General features: G+C 37.6%; 1 protein-coding gene across 1 annotated transcript; it reads right to left on the reverse strand.

The window, feature by feature from the left end:
* Positions 1-9,688: 9,688 nt before the first annotated feature.
* On the reverse strand, positions 9,689-12,668 carry LOC114726151 (receptor-like serine/threonine-protein kinase At4g25390). Its single transcript, XM_028912717.1, has one exon. The coding sequence runs from the start codon at positions 12,487-12,489 to the stop codon at positions 10,081-10,083; it is 2,409 nt and encodes an 802-aa protein (XP_028768550.1). The 5' UTR covers positions 12,490-12,668; the 3' UTR covers positions 9,689-10,080.
* Between the last annotated feature and the right edge of the window lie 732 nt (positions 12,669-13,400).

A 13,400-nucleotide genomic window follows, 5' to 3' on the forward strand; every position in this document is an offset into this window, starting at 1 on the left:
GTCTGGGTGAAGGTGCGTTATGAAAGGCTACAAAATTTTTGCTATCGTTGTGGGAGGATTGGGCACGACCAGAGACACTGCTCATGCCACACAGAAACAAAGGGAAATCCCAAACTGGAATATGGCAGCTGGCTAAGTGTTCCAGGTGCAAGAAGTACCAAGATCGAGATGGTGGAATGTAATGAACGGTGGGAGGAAGTTGAAGCTTGCAGGAATCTACATATGAATCATCAAAGTGATAAGAAAGGTGAAGAAGGAGGAACAAGGGAAGGAAAGGTTGAAGAATGTAATGCTTCCAAGAGTCTTATCTCTACGGAGGGAGCCAGGGAGGATTTAAAAAGTAATGAGGGTAGGTCGGGAAGTGTCTGCGAAGAGGTAACATATAACAAGAGTAAGGGGATTGAAGTTGAAGAACAAGAGCAGACAAAAATAATGCCTAGTATTGCAGGGGATATATTCCTTAATGAACATCCGGATGGCAAGGGAGCTCGAGAAGGGAGTATGGAGTCTCCAAGGATTGCTGAGGATCTGTCTAAGGCAATTGTTGTGTATGACTCTGAGGGTGGGAAGAATTAACTTGAAGAGAATCAGGATCGATGACACTGAGCAGAAGCAATCCAAGAAAAGAAGATTGCTCTTTACTGATCAGTATGAGGACAAAAGTAAGGGAAAGGAAGGTAATAAAGGACTTGGTGAAAGAAGGAGTGTGAGAATACTGAAGAGAGGACTAAGGAGGGATGGGGAACTCAAGCGAAAGGCGAGATGCTATAAGGGTGTGGAGCAGCTTGTATTAAGTACTGAGATTACTATTCCCACTGAAACAAATGAATGTGAGGCTTTTGAAAGAAATGCTAAGGGTACTGGTGGCTGGCCTCAAACAGCCACCAAGAGGACATGATTTTCCTTGCATGGAACTGTCAAGGTTTGGGAAGAGCCTTGACAGTGAAAAAACTGAGGGAAGAGAATTTGAAGAGGAGTCCCTCAGTTATCTTCCTCATGGAAACTAGAATGTTGAAAGCTGGTATGATGAAAATAAAAAAAAGATGTAACATGGATGAAGAAATGTATGTTGAACCGATCGGTAGAAGTGGTGGATTGGCCCTATGGTGGAAGAAGGACGTGACTATTGATATTTGGCATTGCTCAAAGAACATTATTCATACAAGTATGCATTCGGTTGTGCATAAAGTACCAGAGTATGTGACTTATGTGTATGGTGCACCACGAGCAGAAGAGAAGGAGGAGGTTTGGAGGAAGATGAGAAGCATTGCGAATGGGGTGCAAGGTTCTTGGCTATGTATGGGGGACTTTAATGATGTGGTCTCTGTGTATGAAAAGGTAGGAAAGCAACCAGTAGATATTAGAAGAATGATGAATTTTCAGAGTATGTTATCTGATTGTGCTCTGTTGGATTTGAAGTATGCTGGTGCTCATTACACGTGGTGCAATCAAAGACTAGGTGAGAATCATGTGAAAGAAAGGATTGACAGGGCAGTGGGGAATGTGGAATTCAGAGAGGCTTTTCAATCGGCTTTGGTGATGCATGTAGAGCCAGTGGGTTCAGACCACCATATGATTGCTATTGATTGTGAGTTCAAGCATGCTTGGACCCAGAGATCCTTCAAGTTTGAAGCAGTATGGCTTGAGCATGAGGATTACTTGCAAATAGTTGAAAAAGGCTGGCTACAGTGTAATGTTTTGGGGAGAGATAAGGTGGAGGAATTGGTATGCAGACTTGAAAACTGTAAGGGAGTCCTCTCTGAATGGGGAAGGAGGTCCTTTCCTAATGCTCGTAAGGTGATACAAAATCTGACTTTGAGATTGGAAGAATGTAGACAAGGAGAATTTACTTCAGCCAAAAAAGAGGAAATGGAGGAAATTATTAATCAAATTGAGGAAGCTTGGGATAGGGAAGAGGTTTACTGGTGGCAGAGATCAAGAGTTCAATGGTTGAAGGCTGGAGACAGGAACACAAGATTCTTCCACTCAAGCGTTGTCCAAAGAAGGGCGAGAAATAAGGTGGTGAAGCTAAGAGGAGAAGGAGGGGCTTGGCTGGAAAATGAAGATGAGATAAATAATTCTTTTGTGAAGTTTTATAGCAAACTGTTTTCGTCTGAGGGCTGTAGTAACTTGGAAGTGGTATTGAGTTTTGTTCAAAAACTGGTCAAGGAGGAAGAAAATGCAAGGCTAGAGGAAGCGGTTACAAGAGAAGAAATCAAGAAAGCAGCGTTTCAGTTAGGAGGAGCAAAAGCACCAGGTCCTGATGGCTTCTCTGGAATGTTTTATCACTCTTCTTGGTCAGTTGTTGGCAGTGAGGTAACTGATATGGTTCTAGACTTTTTCAACAATAATGCTAGTTTATCTGCTTTAAATAAAACGAATGTGGTGCTTATTCCAAAGGTAGAAAATGCTGAGAGTGTGGGGCAATTCAGACTGATTGGGCTATGTAATTTTGCTTATAAAATTGTGTCCAAAATTCTAGCTAATAGAATCAGACCTATTCTAGCTAGAATTATCTCACAGAATCAAAGAGCCTTTATTGAGGGAAGGTTGATACAAGATAATATCATAGTGGCACATGAAGCTTATCACTATTTGAAAAATAAGAAAAAGGGAAGAAAATATGAGATGGCGGTGAAAGTAGACATGAATAAAGCATATGATATATTAGAGTGGAAATTTATTGAAGAAGTAATGAGGAGAATGGGCTTCAGTGAGAAGTGGCTTAAATGGATAATGGATTGTGTGAGGTCTGTGATGCTGAATCTTGTGGTGGGAGGAAAAAAAATCGCTGAGATTGAAATGAAGAGAGGAATTCGCCAAGGTGATCCTCTCTCCCCTTTCCTATTCATAATTGCAGCTATGCTTTGTCTCTTATGGTACAATGGCATGTTGATAAGGGTTTGTTAAGAGGAATTAAACTAGCGAAACACTGCCCAATTCTATCTCACTGTTTCTTTGCTGATGATTCACTCTTTTTTATCAATGCTAAAAGTAATAATTGTAGAAGGTTAATGGAAATTTTGAAGGTGTACTCTCAGGCGTCTGGACAAATAATCAATCTAGACAAATCCTGTATCTTCTTTTCCAAGAATACAACTGAGAGAGTGAAAAATGAAGTCTTTGAGATTTTGAGAATTAAGGCTTCCTCTGATCCTGGTAATTACTTGGGTTTGCCGGTGCTGTGGGGTAAATCAAAGGCAGAGGCTCTGAAGTTTGTGAAAAACAAGATGAGCTCCAAGATACAGGGATGGAAGCAAAGGTTGTTGACCTTTGCAGGAAGAGAGATCATGGTAAAGGCAGTAGCAAACTCGATTCCTATTTTTCCCATGTCCTGTTTCAAATTCCCTAAGAAAGTATGTAAGGAGTTTGATAGTTTGGTAGCCAAATTTTGGTGGGGACAAAAGGAGGAGGAAGGAAGAATTCACTGGAAACCTTGGAAATATATGTGTAAAGATAAAGGGAGTGGAGGAATGGGTTTTCGTGACTTTATGATGTTTAATGATGCTTTATTGGCAAAGACTGCCTGGAGGCTATGCCAAGGCCAAGATGAGTTATGGAGTAAAATCCTAAAAGGTCTTTATTTTGATAATAAGGACTTTATGAAGGCTGAAAAAGGTAATAGAGCGTCTTGGTGCTGGTCGAGCATTCTGGAGGGTAGGGACTTGTTGAAGAAGAAGCTGGTTTGGAAAATAAATAAAGGGGATAGAGTAAGCTTGTTTGAAGGTAGATGGTTACCTGATGCTAATGACTTTAAGTTGAGGCAAAGGATGCTGACCGATGAGATGAGTAGTATGAAGGTGGCAGATATCATTATGGACAGACAATGGTGTTTTGAGAAGGTAGATCACTGGCTCTCAGCTGAAGATAAAAAACTGATAGCTAAAGTTCGGATCCCCCTCATTGAGGAAGAAGACAGATATGTGTGGGTGGGAAGTAAAGATGGAGTGTATTCTGTTAAAAGAGGGTACAAATTGGCTAGAGACTTAGCAGTGGACTCAAATGAGGGTGCCCCAAGTTGCTCTTACAGTGCAAGTAATGAATTGTGGAAATGTCTTTGGAAAATTAAAGTTCCCCCAAAAGTCATCCATTTTATTTGGAGGGCTCTCAATAGTGCTTTGGCCACAGCTGATGCATTATACAGGAGGAAGTGTGCCCGTAGCCCAGTATGTGGAATTTGCAAATCACAGCAGGAAACAACAGAGCATGTGTTATTCCTATGTCCTTGGGCTAGGATGTGTTGGTTTGGTTCTCCCCTGGCTCTGATGTTTGATGAACAAGTCATGGTGAGGTTTGACAGATGGTTCGAGGGATGGATTGCTAATAAGACTGAGATTGATGAATTTAATACTGCTTTATTTGCTTGTATTTGTTGGCAGATTTGGAAGATGAGGTGCAGCTTTCTATTTGAGAAAGAGGATGTGGATGCTGTGAAATGCCTTCAAGGAGCAATCAGATTGACTAATGAATTTTGGGGTTGTGTAAGCAGAAGAAGTGGAAGACTGACGGATGTACAGAATTTTGATAGAAATTCTTTATGGCAGAAGCCGAACGAAGGTACTGTAAAAATTAACGTAGATGGTGCCTTTGATGCACAGGGTGGCTCTGCTGGTATAGGTGTGATTGGTAGAGATAGTAAAGGGAGATTTTTAGGGGGAGTAAACCTGAAAGTGGATGCTCAATCTGCTTTTATGGCTGAGTGTTGGGCCATGTTGGAAGCATTCAGGATTAAAGATCTGTTTGGCGGGGACAAGGTGATTTTAGAAACTGATTGTTTGGAATTGTATAGATGTCTGAATAATGGAGAGGTTTTGACCTGCGACTGGAGGTGTGGAGATTTATTAATGAAGTGCTTAGAGCTGGGAAGAGGTGACTGCAACTGGGTTTTGTCTTTGGTTTCTCGTAAAGGCAATAATGCTGCTGATAGAATTGCAGCTTGGGCAATGAGGGGTGTGGTACCGCAAGGGTGGATTGATACTCCACCACCCTCTCTAAGGTCAATTCTGTTGCAGGACCTGGAAAGTACTGGCTCTTCTTCGACTGATAGGAAAGGTATAGGTTAATAGGGTGCTTTTTTTCTTGACTTAGGTTGTACCCTAGGCTTCTTTTTGTTTTTCTTCTTGCTTTCTGCGTGTTGTCTTTTCTGCTTTCTTTCTGGTTATTAGTGTGTGTAACCTTTTTTTGAGAAATTAATAATATGGACTTGTTTTTGCTCAAAAAAAAAAAAAAGAAAGTAACCAATTATAATGATAAACTAATACCTATAATTTTTTTGGCAAAAAAACTAATACTTGTAATTGAGAAAACCATGTTAACTCAATAAGAAAATGATATTAAATAAAATTTAATGCACGTACATAGATGCCTGGATGATAATTATAGCAACTTGCGTATTACTTTTTTTTTTTTTTTGAAAAGCATATTTTACAGGTGAGCACAGAGCAAACTATTCTCTCACCTTTTACTAAAAATATTGAATATGAAACCATAAATGTCATGAAAATAAAACAAATGAAACTTTTTTTAATATACAAATGCCCGTTTGGACCAAATTAGAATTGGGCCTGAGCCCAATACCACAAAGACGGATTAAAGCACGGCCTTTCAGCAGACACTGCTCGCTTTTGGGAGAACTGTGAAGTCAGGTTTCCCGGGCACACCTAATTAATAAGCCCATCCAATGAGGCTTTGGTTTAGTTAAAAAAACTAATTCCTCGTAAATGAATCAATATTCAAATTTTTATTCTATAACCAAAAAAAAATTCAAATTTTTATTGAAAGAAATGTTCACATTTAGTACCTAATAATGTTTCAAACATGATTGCTTTTGATAGAAGGATACCCATGCCTTAAAAAAAAAAAAAAAGGAATAAGCCTAACAATTCCAAACAAATTGTTGCTATATACTCATCCGGTCCTAAATATAAAACTCTTGTAATAAGTATAGTCTTAATCTTCTGGATAAAATTTCAAAATTAAGAAAAAGGTGCTGACAATAAATTGCCGCTTTGAAAGTAGTAGTGTGCCTTAAAACTAGAACACTACTGAATACAATATGCATTGGGGGGGGGGGGGAGCATACGTAGCTATTATTTCGATCCAAAGAAATAATAGTGTTAAATAATTGATGTGAAATAATTATAGATGCATGACTACACGTGAACATAATGGAGAAAAAGTGAAAAGAAAAAAAAGCAAATTATTAACTAGAAACCATAAAGCAAGAAAAGACAAGTGAACATGGCCATGTTAAAGACAGAAGAAAACAATGTGTGTCGGTCAAATGTTGGACTTCTATGTTAAAAAAAAAAAAAATTGCTTTTTCCTCACATACAAACATTGAAATAGTAGAATTCGCAAAGTCAATTTTGGTCCCCAGTTTAAAAAAGGGTGCTGAGGTTAATGACTTTCAAGGATTTTCATTTTGTTACGTTTCCATCATTCAATTGTCCTACACTGGGATCAAAGCTTTCGTAACAAAAGTTTTGGAAAGTGATTACTATTGACTTCAGCTAAAGTGGACCCCGAAGCCTGAAGGGAAGTTATTTGGGAGAATTACCCAATAATGAGACTTTATTTTTAAATAAGGATCAAAAGATCATGAAATTATATTGCAGTACCAAAACACCAAAGTGAAATTATATGTTGATGGTAAATGGTCAAAATGCCTTCAGTTTTTTATGAGTGTAGATAAGCATGTTAACAACTCTCAATAGTAAAGCAACAAGTATTTGTATGAGAGCTTGTAAGTCCTAATTTAAAACAACTGCCTAATACAAAAATTTACTGAGTGTGTACAAATGAATTTATAAATACATATAAACATTTTTAACGACTAACGAAGGAAAGGTATTCAATTTGGTCTTTTGATATACTATTCTAATCATATTCATAAGACATCTTCAGTATGTTTCACACAAATAAAAAAAAAATCTTAAATTGTATTAATTCTCTACTAAAATATAACAAGTTTTTAACTTTATTATTATTTAATATATATTTTTAAAAAATAAATATCAACACTATAATAAATGAAGGACAAAATAGCATATTTATACTAAAAATTTGATGTATAAATATGGCCCCAAAAAATCTTCTTTTCTATCTTATAAAGAGGAGTAGCAATGTAATTTTAAAATCTTTTGATTCCTATTTAAAATAAAGTTACATGTAGGGGATTAACTGAAATTCTCCCCATTTACTTCTAAAGAAATAGGCAATCAAGCATGACGTTCTTTTGAAGGATTAAAGTTTATTTTTACGTATTCATGAAACCTGAGTACTCGCTATACCCACTCAAGCTTGCAAAAATATTGCCTAACCCGTCTTAATTAAAAAAAAAAAAAAAATCGGGTCAGGCTTATCACGGGCAGGGTATATTGTCCTGTCTATTTGGTTCCGCCTAAAAAAATATATAATTATATATCTTATAATAATAGTATATAGTGTGATATTAATTTTCAACCATCTCCTTTTGTTGCTTGCACTCTCCCATAATATCAATTATTGTTCATTTATTTGTCTACCGCTTCAATGAATTAATAGCTCTTTTTTTTTCAAATAATTATGAGAGTGTATTATCCAACTTTTACTCATTAATTTAACTAAATTGATTGAACCTTGAGGCCAGACCACTGGGGCTATAAGTCACAAACTGTGGGTAAGGATAATCACAACGAGATCTTTGTTATTTTCTTACCAAAGCCTTAGGAGTTAATATGCAGCAGAGGTAGTAGTAGTTTTTAATCCACAATTTTAGTAGTTTTTAATTATATATTTTTAAATGCAATGTAATCTATATATTATAGTTTATTTGGCCAATATAAGTAGATTCATCGTAAACACACAGATAACTTCAATGTATAGGCAATAAACATTTTCACTGTACCAATTTTAGCTTACATTATGTTTCAAATTTTAAGACTCAAAATGTAGGCTTATTTTGAAATATTTTAAGGTATGAATTCACAATAGTATTAATAAGATATAATTAGATTTTTTTTTTTTACATACTATGAGCAAGGTGTCATTACTTGGGTAAGAAAGCCTACCCTGCCCAACCCACTCTTGTTCTGACCAAAGTGGTTATGACTTTTATTAGACAGGGCTGCAAAATACAACCTACTTATTCTTTGGGCTGAACATTGGGCAGGAGTCATGTCCTGCCCAGCCCCAACTCTATTCATAAACACCTCTACTCAAAAGTATTTTCAAAAAGGTTATAAGAACTCTAAACCATATTTTAAACAGTTTATTAACACAACCTTTTAAAATCAATGTAATATTTTTTTTCTTGATGACAGTCCAAATTATGTTATTATTAAGTTAAAGAAAAATCTTGCATTAATGGTGGATTTAACAAAGACAGTTAAAAACAACATTGCATCAGTTTTAAATGTTCCAATGTTTCACAATTTTTTCGAAGTGACCTAACCAAAAAAAAAAAAGTCTTAAGATTCAAAGCCACGTTTTTATTAAATACTTTTCTACTTCTAGTTTTAAGTCATTTTCAATATGTTTCACATACATAAAAAAAAAAATCTTAAATTTCATTAACTTTAATCTACAATCCAATAACTTTTCAACTTTATTCCTATTTAATGTACATTATACTTCATGTAAACAAAATTAACACAATAATAAATAATGGGTAAAATTATATGTCCATATAAAAAAATTTTCTCAGTGTTTTATAAACAGAACCAAAAAAATACCTTCTCTCTCTACCTTATAAATAAGGTCAAAGAAGTATTACCAACCGAATCATCTTATATAGGCATGAAACACTTTGTATTGATCATAACTGATAATTAAATGGTATTCTTCGGGTCCTTAATGTAAAGCCTAACTATCTAATGTGAGTATATTGAGGATGTTAATTAAATTGGTTAATATGATATGTTTCTTTTTTAAATATCCTAAATATCTTTTTTAATTTCCTTCATTATTGGGAGAATATCAATAAGGTTAATTTGAGAAAAAAATTGATAAACATATAAAATATGTATTACATATAGTATCAATATCAACTTCTAAATTGAGTAATTGGATCATATATTAAGATCTAAGGAGTATATCTTTGTTCTAAATCCAGATTCAAGTGCACACCAGCAAAAGCATGTTAATCAGTAAAAGTGAAGATACTAACGCCCGGATCATCCAGCTTTTACATCAGCTATGCCTTCTTCTATTTTTTTGTGCCTGAAGCTATGCTTTCCATTATAGCAACACACTGCATATGCAGGCTCAGGTGACGTAAAGCGAAAGTGTTGTGAAATTATCATTAATCATCAGTTTAGTCTCCCATATTATACAATTCTTCGTCCCTTTTCCACCATCTTAGGCTTTAGGAAGAATCATCATCATCCAAGACAAAAGCAAATCACTTCAGCTAAAGTGAGAACTTAATTTAATTGGAAACCATCGAAAATTTCTATAGCTAGGTAGGCCACAAAAATCTCAGTATATCTCAAAAATAGTTCAAGAATATTGCTGTTGTGTAACAAGGCACATATTCAGTAAACCTTGAACTCTGCAAAATCTTCCATGACCAGAATCTGAAACAGATTATCTTATGTTCCTGTTTAAATTCCAATATATTATGCTTTATTTACAAGGGGTGTGAACACCACTTTTCTTCTTTTCCCATTAGTCAATTCACAAAAGTTGCACACAGAACGGACGGCCATGAAGGTAAGCTGCAAATTCATTTTCTGAAAGTAAGAAGATGACAATTACAATGACACACTACCACAAAAAGCAAGGGCCATAATTTCTCATCAAGCATAGAAATCACTCAAGGCATGCCCCAAAAAGTCTATGTGGGTTAAGAAATTTCCAAGTGGGTCAGCATTATGATTCTGTCCATTGGCGTGGGAGTGAGTGAGAACACACATCAATCTCCGAATGGTAGGCCATAACGTATCAAACCAAAACCCAAAAAGGAGAAGAAAGTGCGAAGCAAAGCAGTAAGAATGTAGCTTTTCATCCCTAAATTCATCTTCTTTATACAGATATAACAGTCAACGGCAAGCTAAGATCAGCAGTATATACCAGAAAAGTGAAAGAATAGGAATAAACTTAGGGACCCTTTCTGCGAGCCTGGGATCGGAAGCGAGACGGGGTCGATGGTGAAAACTCAACTGGTAACTGTGGTGGCTCAAGTTCACCATTAAGCATTCCCACAACCTCTTTCATTGAAGGACGACGAGAAGGTGTCTTGAGCAAACAAAGAAGAGCAATAGTGATGCAGAGAAGAGCTTGATCCTTATCTAATGACTTAATAGACGGATCAACCAGATCAAGTAGCTTCCCATTGCGTGCACAATGGCGTGCCCATGATAGTAGATTTGCTTTATGAAACTCCGATAATGGCGAACCAGTCACTTGGAGTGGACGTCGTCCAGAAACTATAACAAGTAATAGAACCCCAAAACTATATATATCACACTTCTCAGATAAATCTTCACCAAAACCATATTCAGGAGCAACATAACAAACTGTTCCTCTCATGCTTGGGGTACTACTAACACCACCATTCTTGGGAATTTCCCAGCTTGCTGCAGAATCATGGCTGTTTCTTCGAGCTCTGAATAACTCACCGCTGAATCCATCTAACCATGAATCTAAATTACCACGACTGTTTTTACGGGTTTTGGCCTTTTTCCTTTCTCCATATAAATCTTCGGCGTCTCTTACCCACCAATCATCGTCACTGTTTATTCCATTTCTCTTTTGCTGCTGTTTCTTCTTCTTCTTCTTCTTTTTCTTTGCAAGCTCTTCACAGTACTCTTCTTTCCACCATTCTCTCGCTGGTCTTCTCTTCTCCTTCTTCAGAGCTTTAGGATTAATGGCTTCCTTGTCCATTGATCTCCACCATTCCAAGCGCCTCTTGCTCTTCTTTTTCTCTGTTTTCTCCATTGTTGCTCCACTACTGGAGGTAGCTGCTGCTGCCACCTCTGCCGCAACCCATTCGCTCTTGGGTCTTTCTTTGCTTATTTCTCTTCCAAGCCACTCCATTACATAATCCTTCACTTTCTTATGCTCACCCATGGGGGAGGCTGCTTCTTCCACGTCTTGTTTCCACCACCAATCCTTCATGGAATTGCTCTTTAAGACTTTTCCGCTTTTCTTAGAACTCAAGGAAATGTTTATCTCGCTCTGAACGCTTACTTTGTCGAAATTCGCCTCCGAAGGTGACGCTCCCGTCGCCACCTCCATTGGAGGCGGGGACGGCTCCGATATGGGTATCCTGACAAAACCCTCCGGAGATTGATCCGCAGCTACGCTACCTTCGTCAACGGTATTGACGCTCTGTGTATCTTCAATCAATGACCCACCATTACTCTCTAATTCTTCTTCTTTACCCTTCTCGTCTTCTAACTCCAACCCATCATTCTTCTTTTCAATACCATCTAAGTTCAAAATCCCAATTTCAATCTGGGGTTCCGATTTCAACCGTGCAAGCCCGAAATCGCCAATTTTCGCCGTTAAAGAACTGGGCTTTATATCGCCGTGAATCACGGTTGGATCGCAAGATATGGGTATCCTGACAAAACCCTCCGGAGATTGATCCGCAGCTAAGCTATCTTCGTCAACGGTATTGACGCTCTGTGTTTCTTCAATCAATGACCCACCATTACTCTCTAATTCTTCTTCCTTACCCTTCTTCTCCTCTTCTAACTCCAATCCACCATTCTTCTTTTCAATACCGTCTAAGTTCAGAATCCCATTTTCAATCTGGGGTTCCGATTTCAACCGTGCAAGTCCGAAATCCCCAATTTTTGCAGTTAAAGAACGGTCTAAGAGAATATTACTGGGCTTTATATCGCCGTGAATCACGGGTGGGTCGCAAGAGTGAAGATACTGAATCCCTTTGGCTATGTCGACGATGACGGAAAACCGCTTCTTCCAATCCAACAGCTCAGGGCACTTGCGGTGCAAGAGCGCGTCTTGGAGATTCCCATTATGCATCAACTCATAGACAAGCAAAAACCTCCGTCGATTTCTGTCAGAGGAAAAGCCGATGGCGGAAACCACGTGCTGAGAGTGAAGCCTAGAGGCGAAGAAAAGCTCGTTGTGAAACTCGCGCTCACCCTGGAGAGAAGCAGAGTCCATGAGCTTGACGGCGATGGGTTGTCGGGTCGGAGGCAGAGTACCGGAGTAGACGGGGCCGAAGCCGCCTTGGCCGAGGCGGGTGGAGAAGGATGACGTGGCACGGCGGAGGAGGGAATACGAGAAACGATAAGGAGGCTTAGACTCAGAATCAGAAGAAGGGGTTGTGCGTTTTCTCGCGAGTCTGCGAAAACAGAGGAAAAAGAGAAGGAAGAAGGAGCACACAGAGGCGGCGGAAGCGACAAGCGGAGGCAAAAGATGGTGGCTTTTGTGGTACTTGGAAGAGGGATGCGGCTGATTCTGAGAAAGAGGAGGTGGGTATGGGTCAGAAACAACCGGGGACGACGGCGAGGCGGATAATTTCCGGGAGAGCATGGCGAGGCGATTTGGGAAGTGAGATTTTGTCAAGAGAGAGGGATGTTCATGGGTGATCGATAGGCAGAAGAAACGAAAGAGATGAGCGAAAACAAAGAGAGAATGAGAAATAGGTAATGTTGGAGTGTCTGTGTGGAGATAACAGCAGAAAGGATTCCAGATCGAGTCCGCATGAGGTGCTCATCGAATCTATGAGCACCTCATGCTCAGCGCCCAAACGACTTCGTTTTTGTGTAGCTGGGAGGCAGCTTCAATTAATTTTTTCTCCGCTTCACGTGATGCTTCCATCTCTCCGTCTGTCTCTTTTTTTCATCGGGCTGCTTTGCTAACACAAATATATGCTACTATCTCGTATTGTTAATAAAAAAAATTAGTTAAGATTTAAATTTAATTTTAAATATAAAATCTCGATCCATTTTATCTTATATCTTTTTTTAAAATATTTTTATTGACTGTATAAAATTTTCACCAAGTGATAATTTTAATTATCCAATACACATAATTGAAAATAATTTAGAAAGATCAATACATATTTGTGACAAATAACTGTATTAATTTTTTAATATCTCCAAGTTAATTATCTAGCTCTTATATTAAAGATAGGAGGTAATATATATTTTAGAGTTATATTTAAACTAAAAGTAGGCTCCTATACATTTGATTATTCATAATTTTTAAAGGAGTCAAAATACATCCAACATCTTAAAATATCTTTTAAATACTGAAAAATACTTTGATTTTTTGGATGAACCACAAATTAATTTAATATATCAAACACTACTTAGAAAACACTTGAGAATGTTAGGTGTGTTTTTAATTATTTAAAAGATATTTCAAAATGCTATGTGTGTTTTAATCCCTGTAAAAATTATGGGCAATCATATTGTGTCACTATAATTTTTTTTGTGAAG

This window comes from Neltuma alba, unplaced genomic scaffold (genome assembly GCF_004799145.2).
Source record: "Neltuma alba isolate B1F8T4 unplaced genomic scaffold, ASM479914v2 tig00012343_pilon, whole genome shotgun sequence".
NCBI classification, from domain to species: domain Eukaryota; kingdom Viridiplantae; phylum Streptophyta; class Magnoliopsida; order Fabales; family Fabaceae; genus Neltuma; species Neltuma alba.

Coding starts and splice junctions, on each gene's coding strand:
- LOC114726151 (XM_028912717.1), bottom strand. CDS start 12,489: ATGCTCTCCCGGAAATTATCCGCCTCGCCGTCGTCCCCGGTTGTTTCT.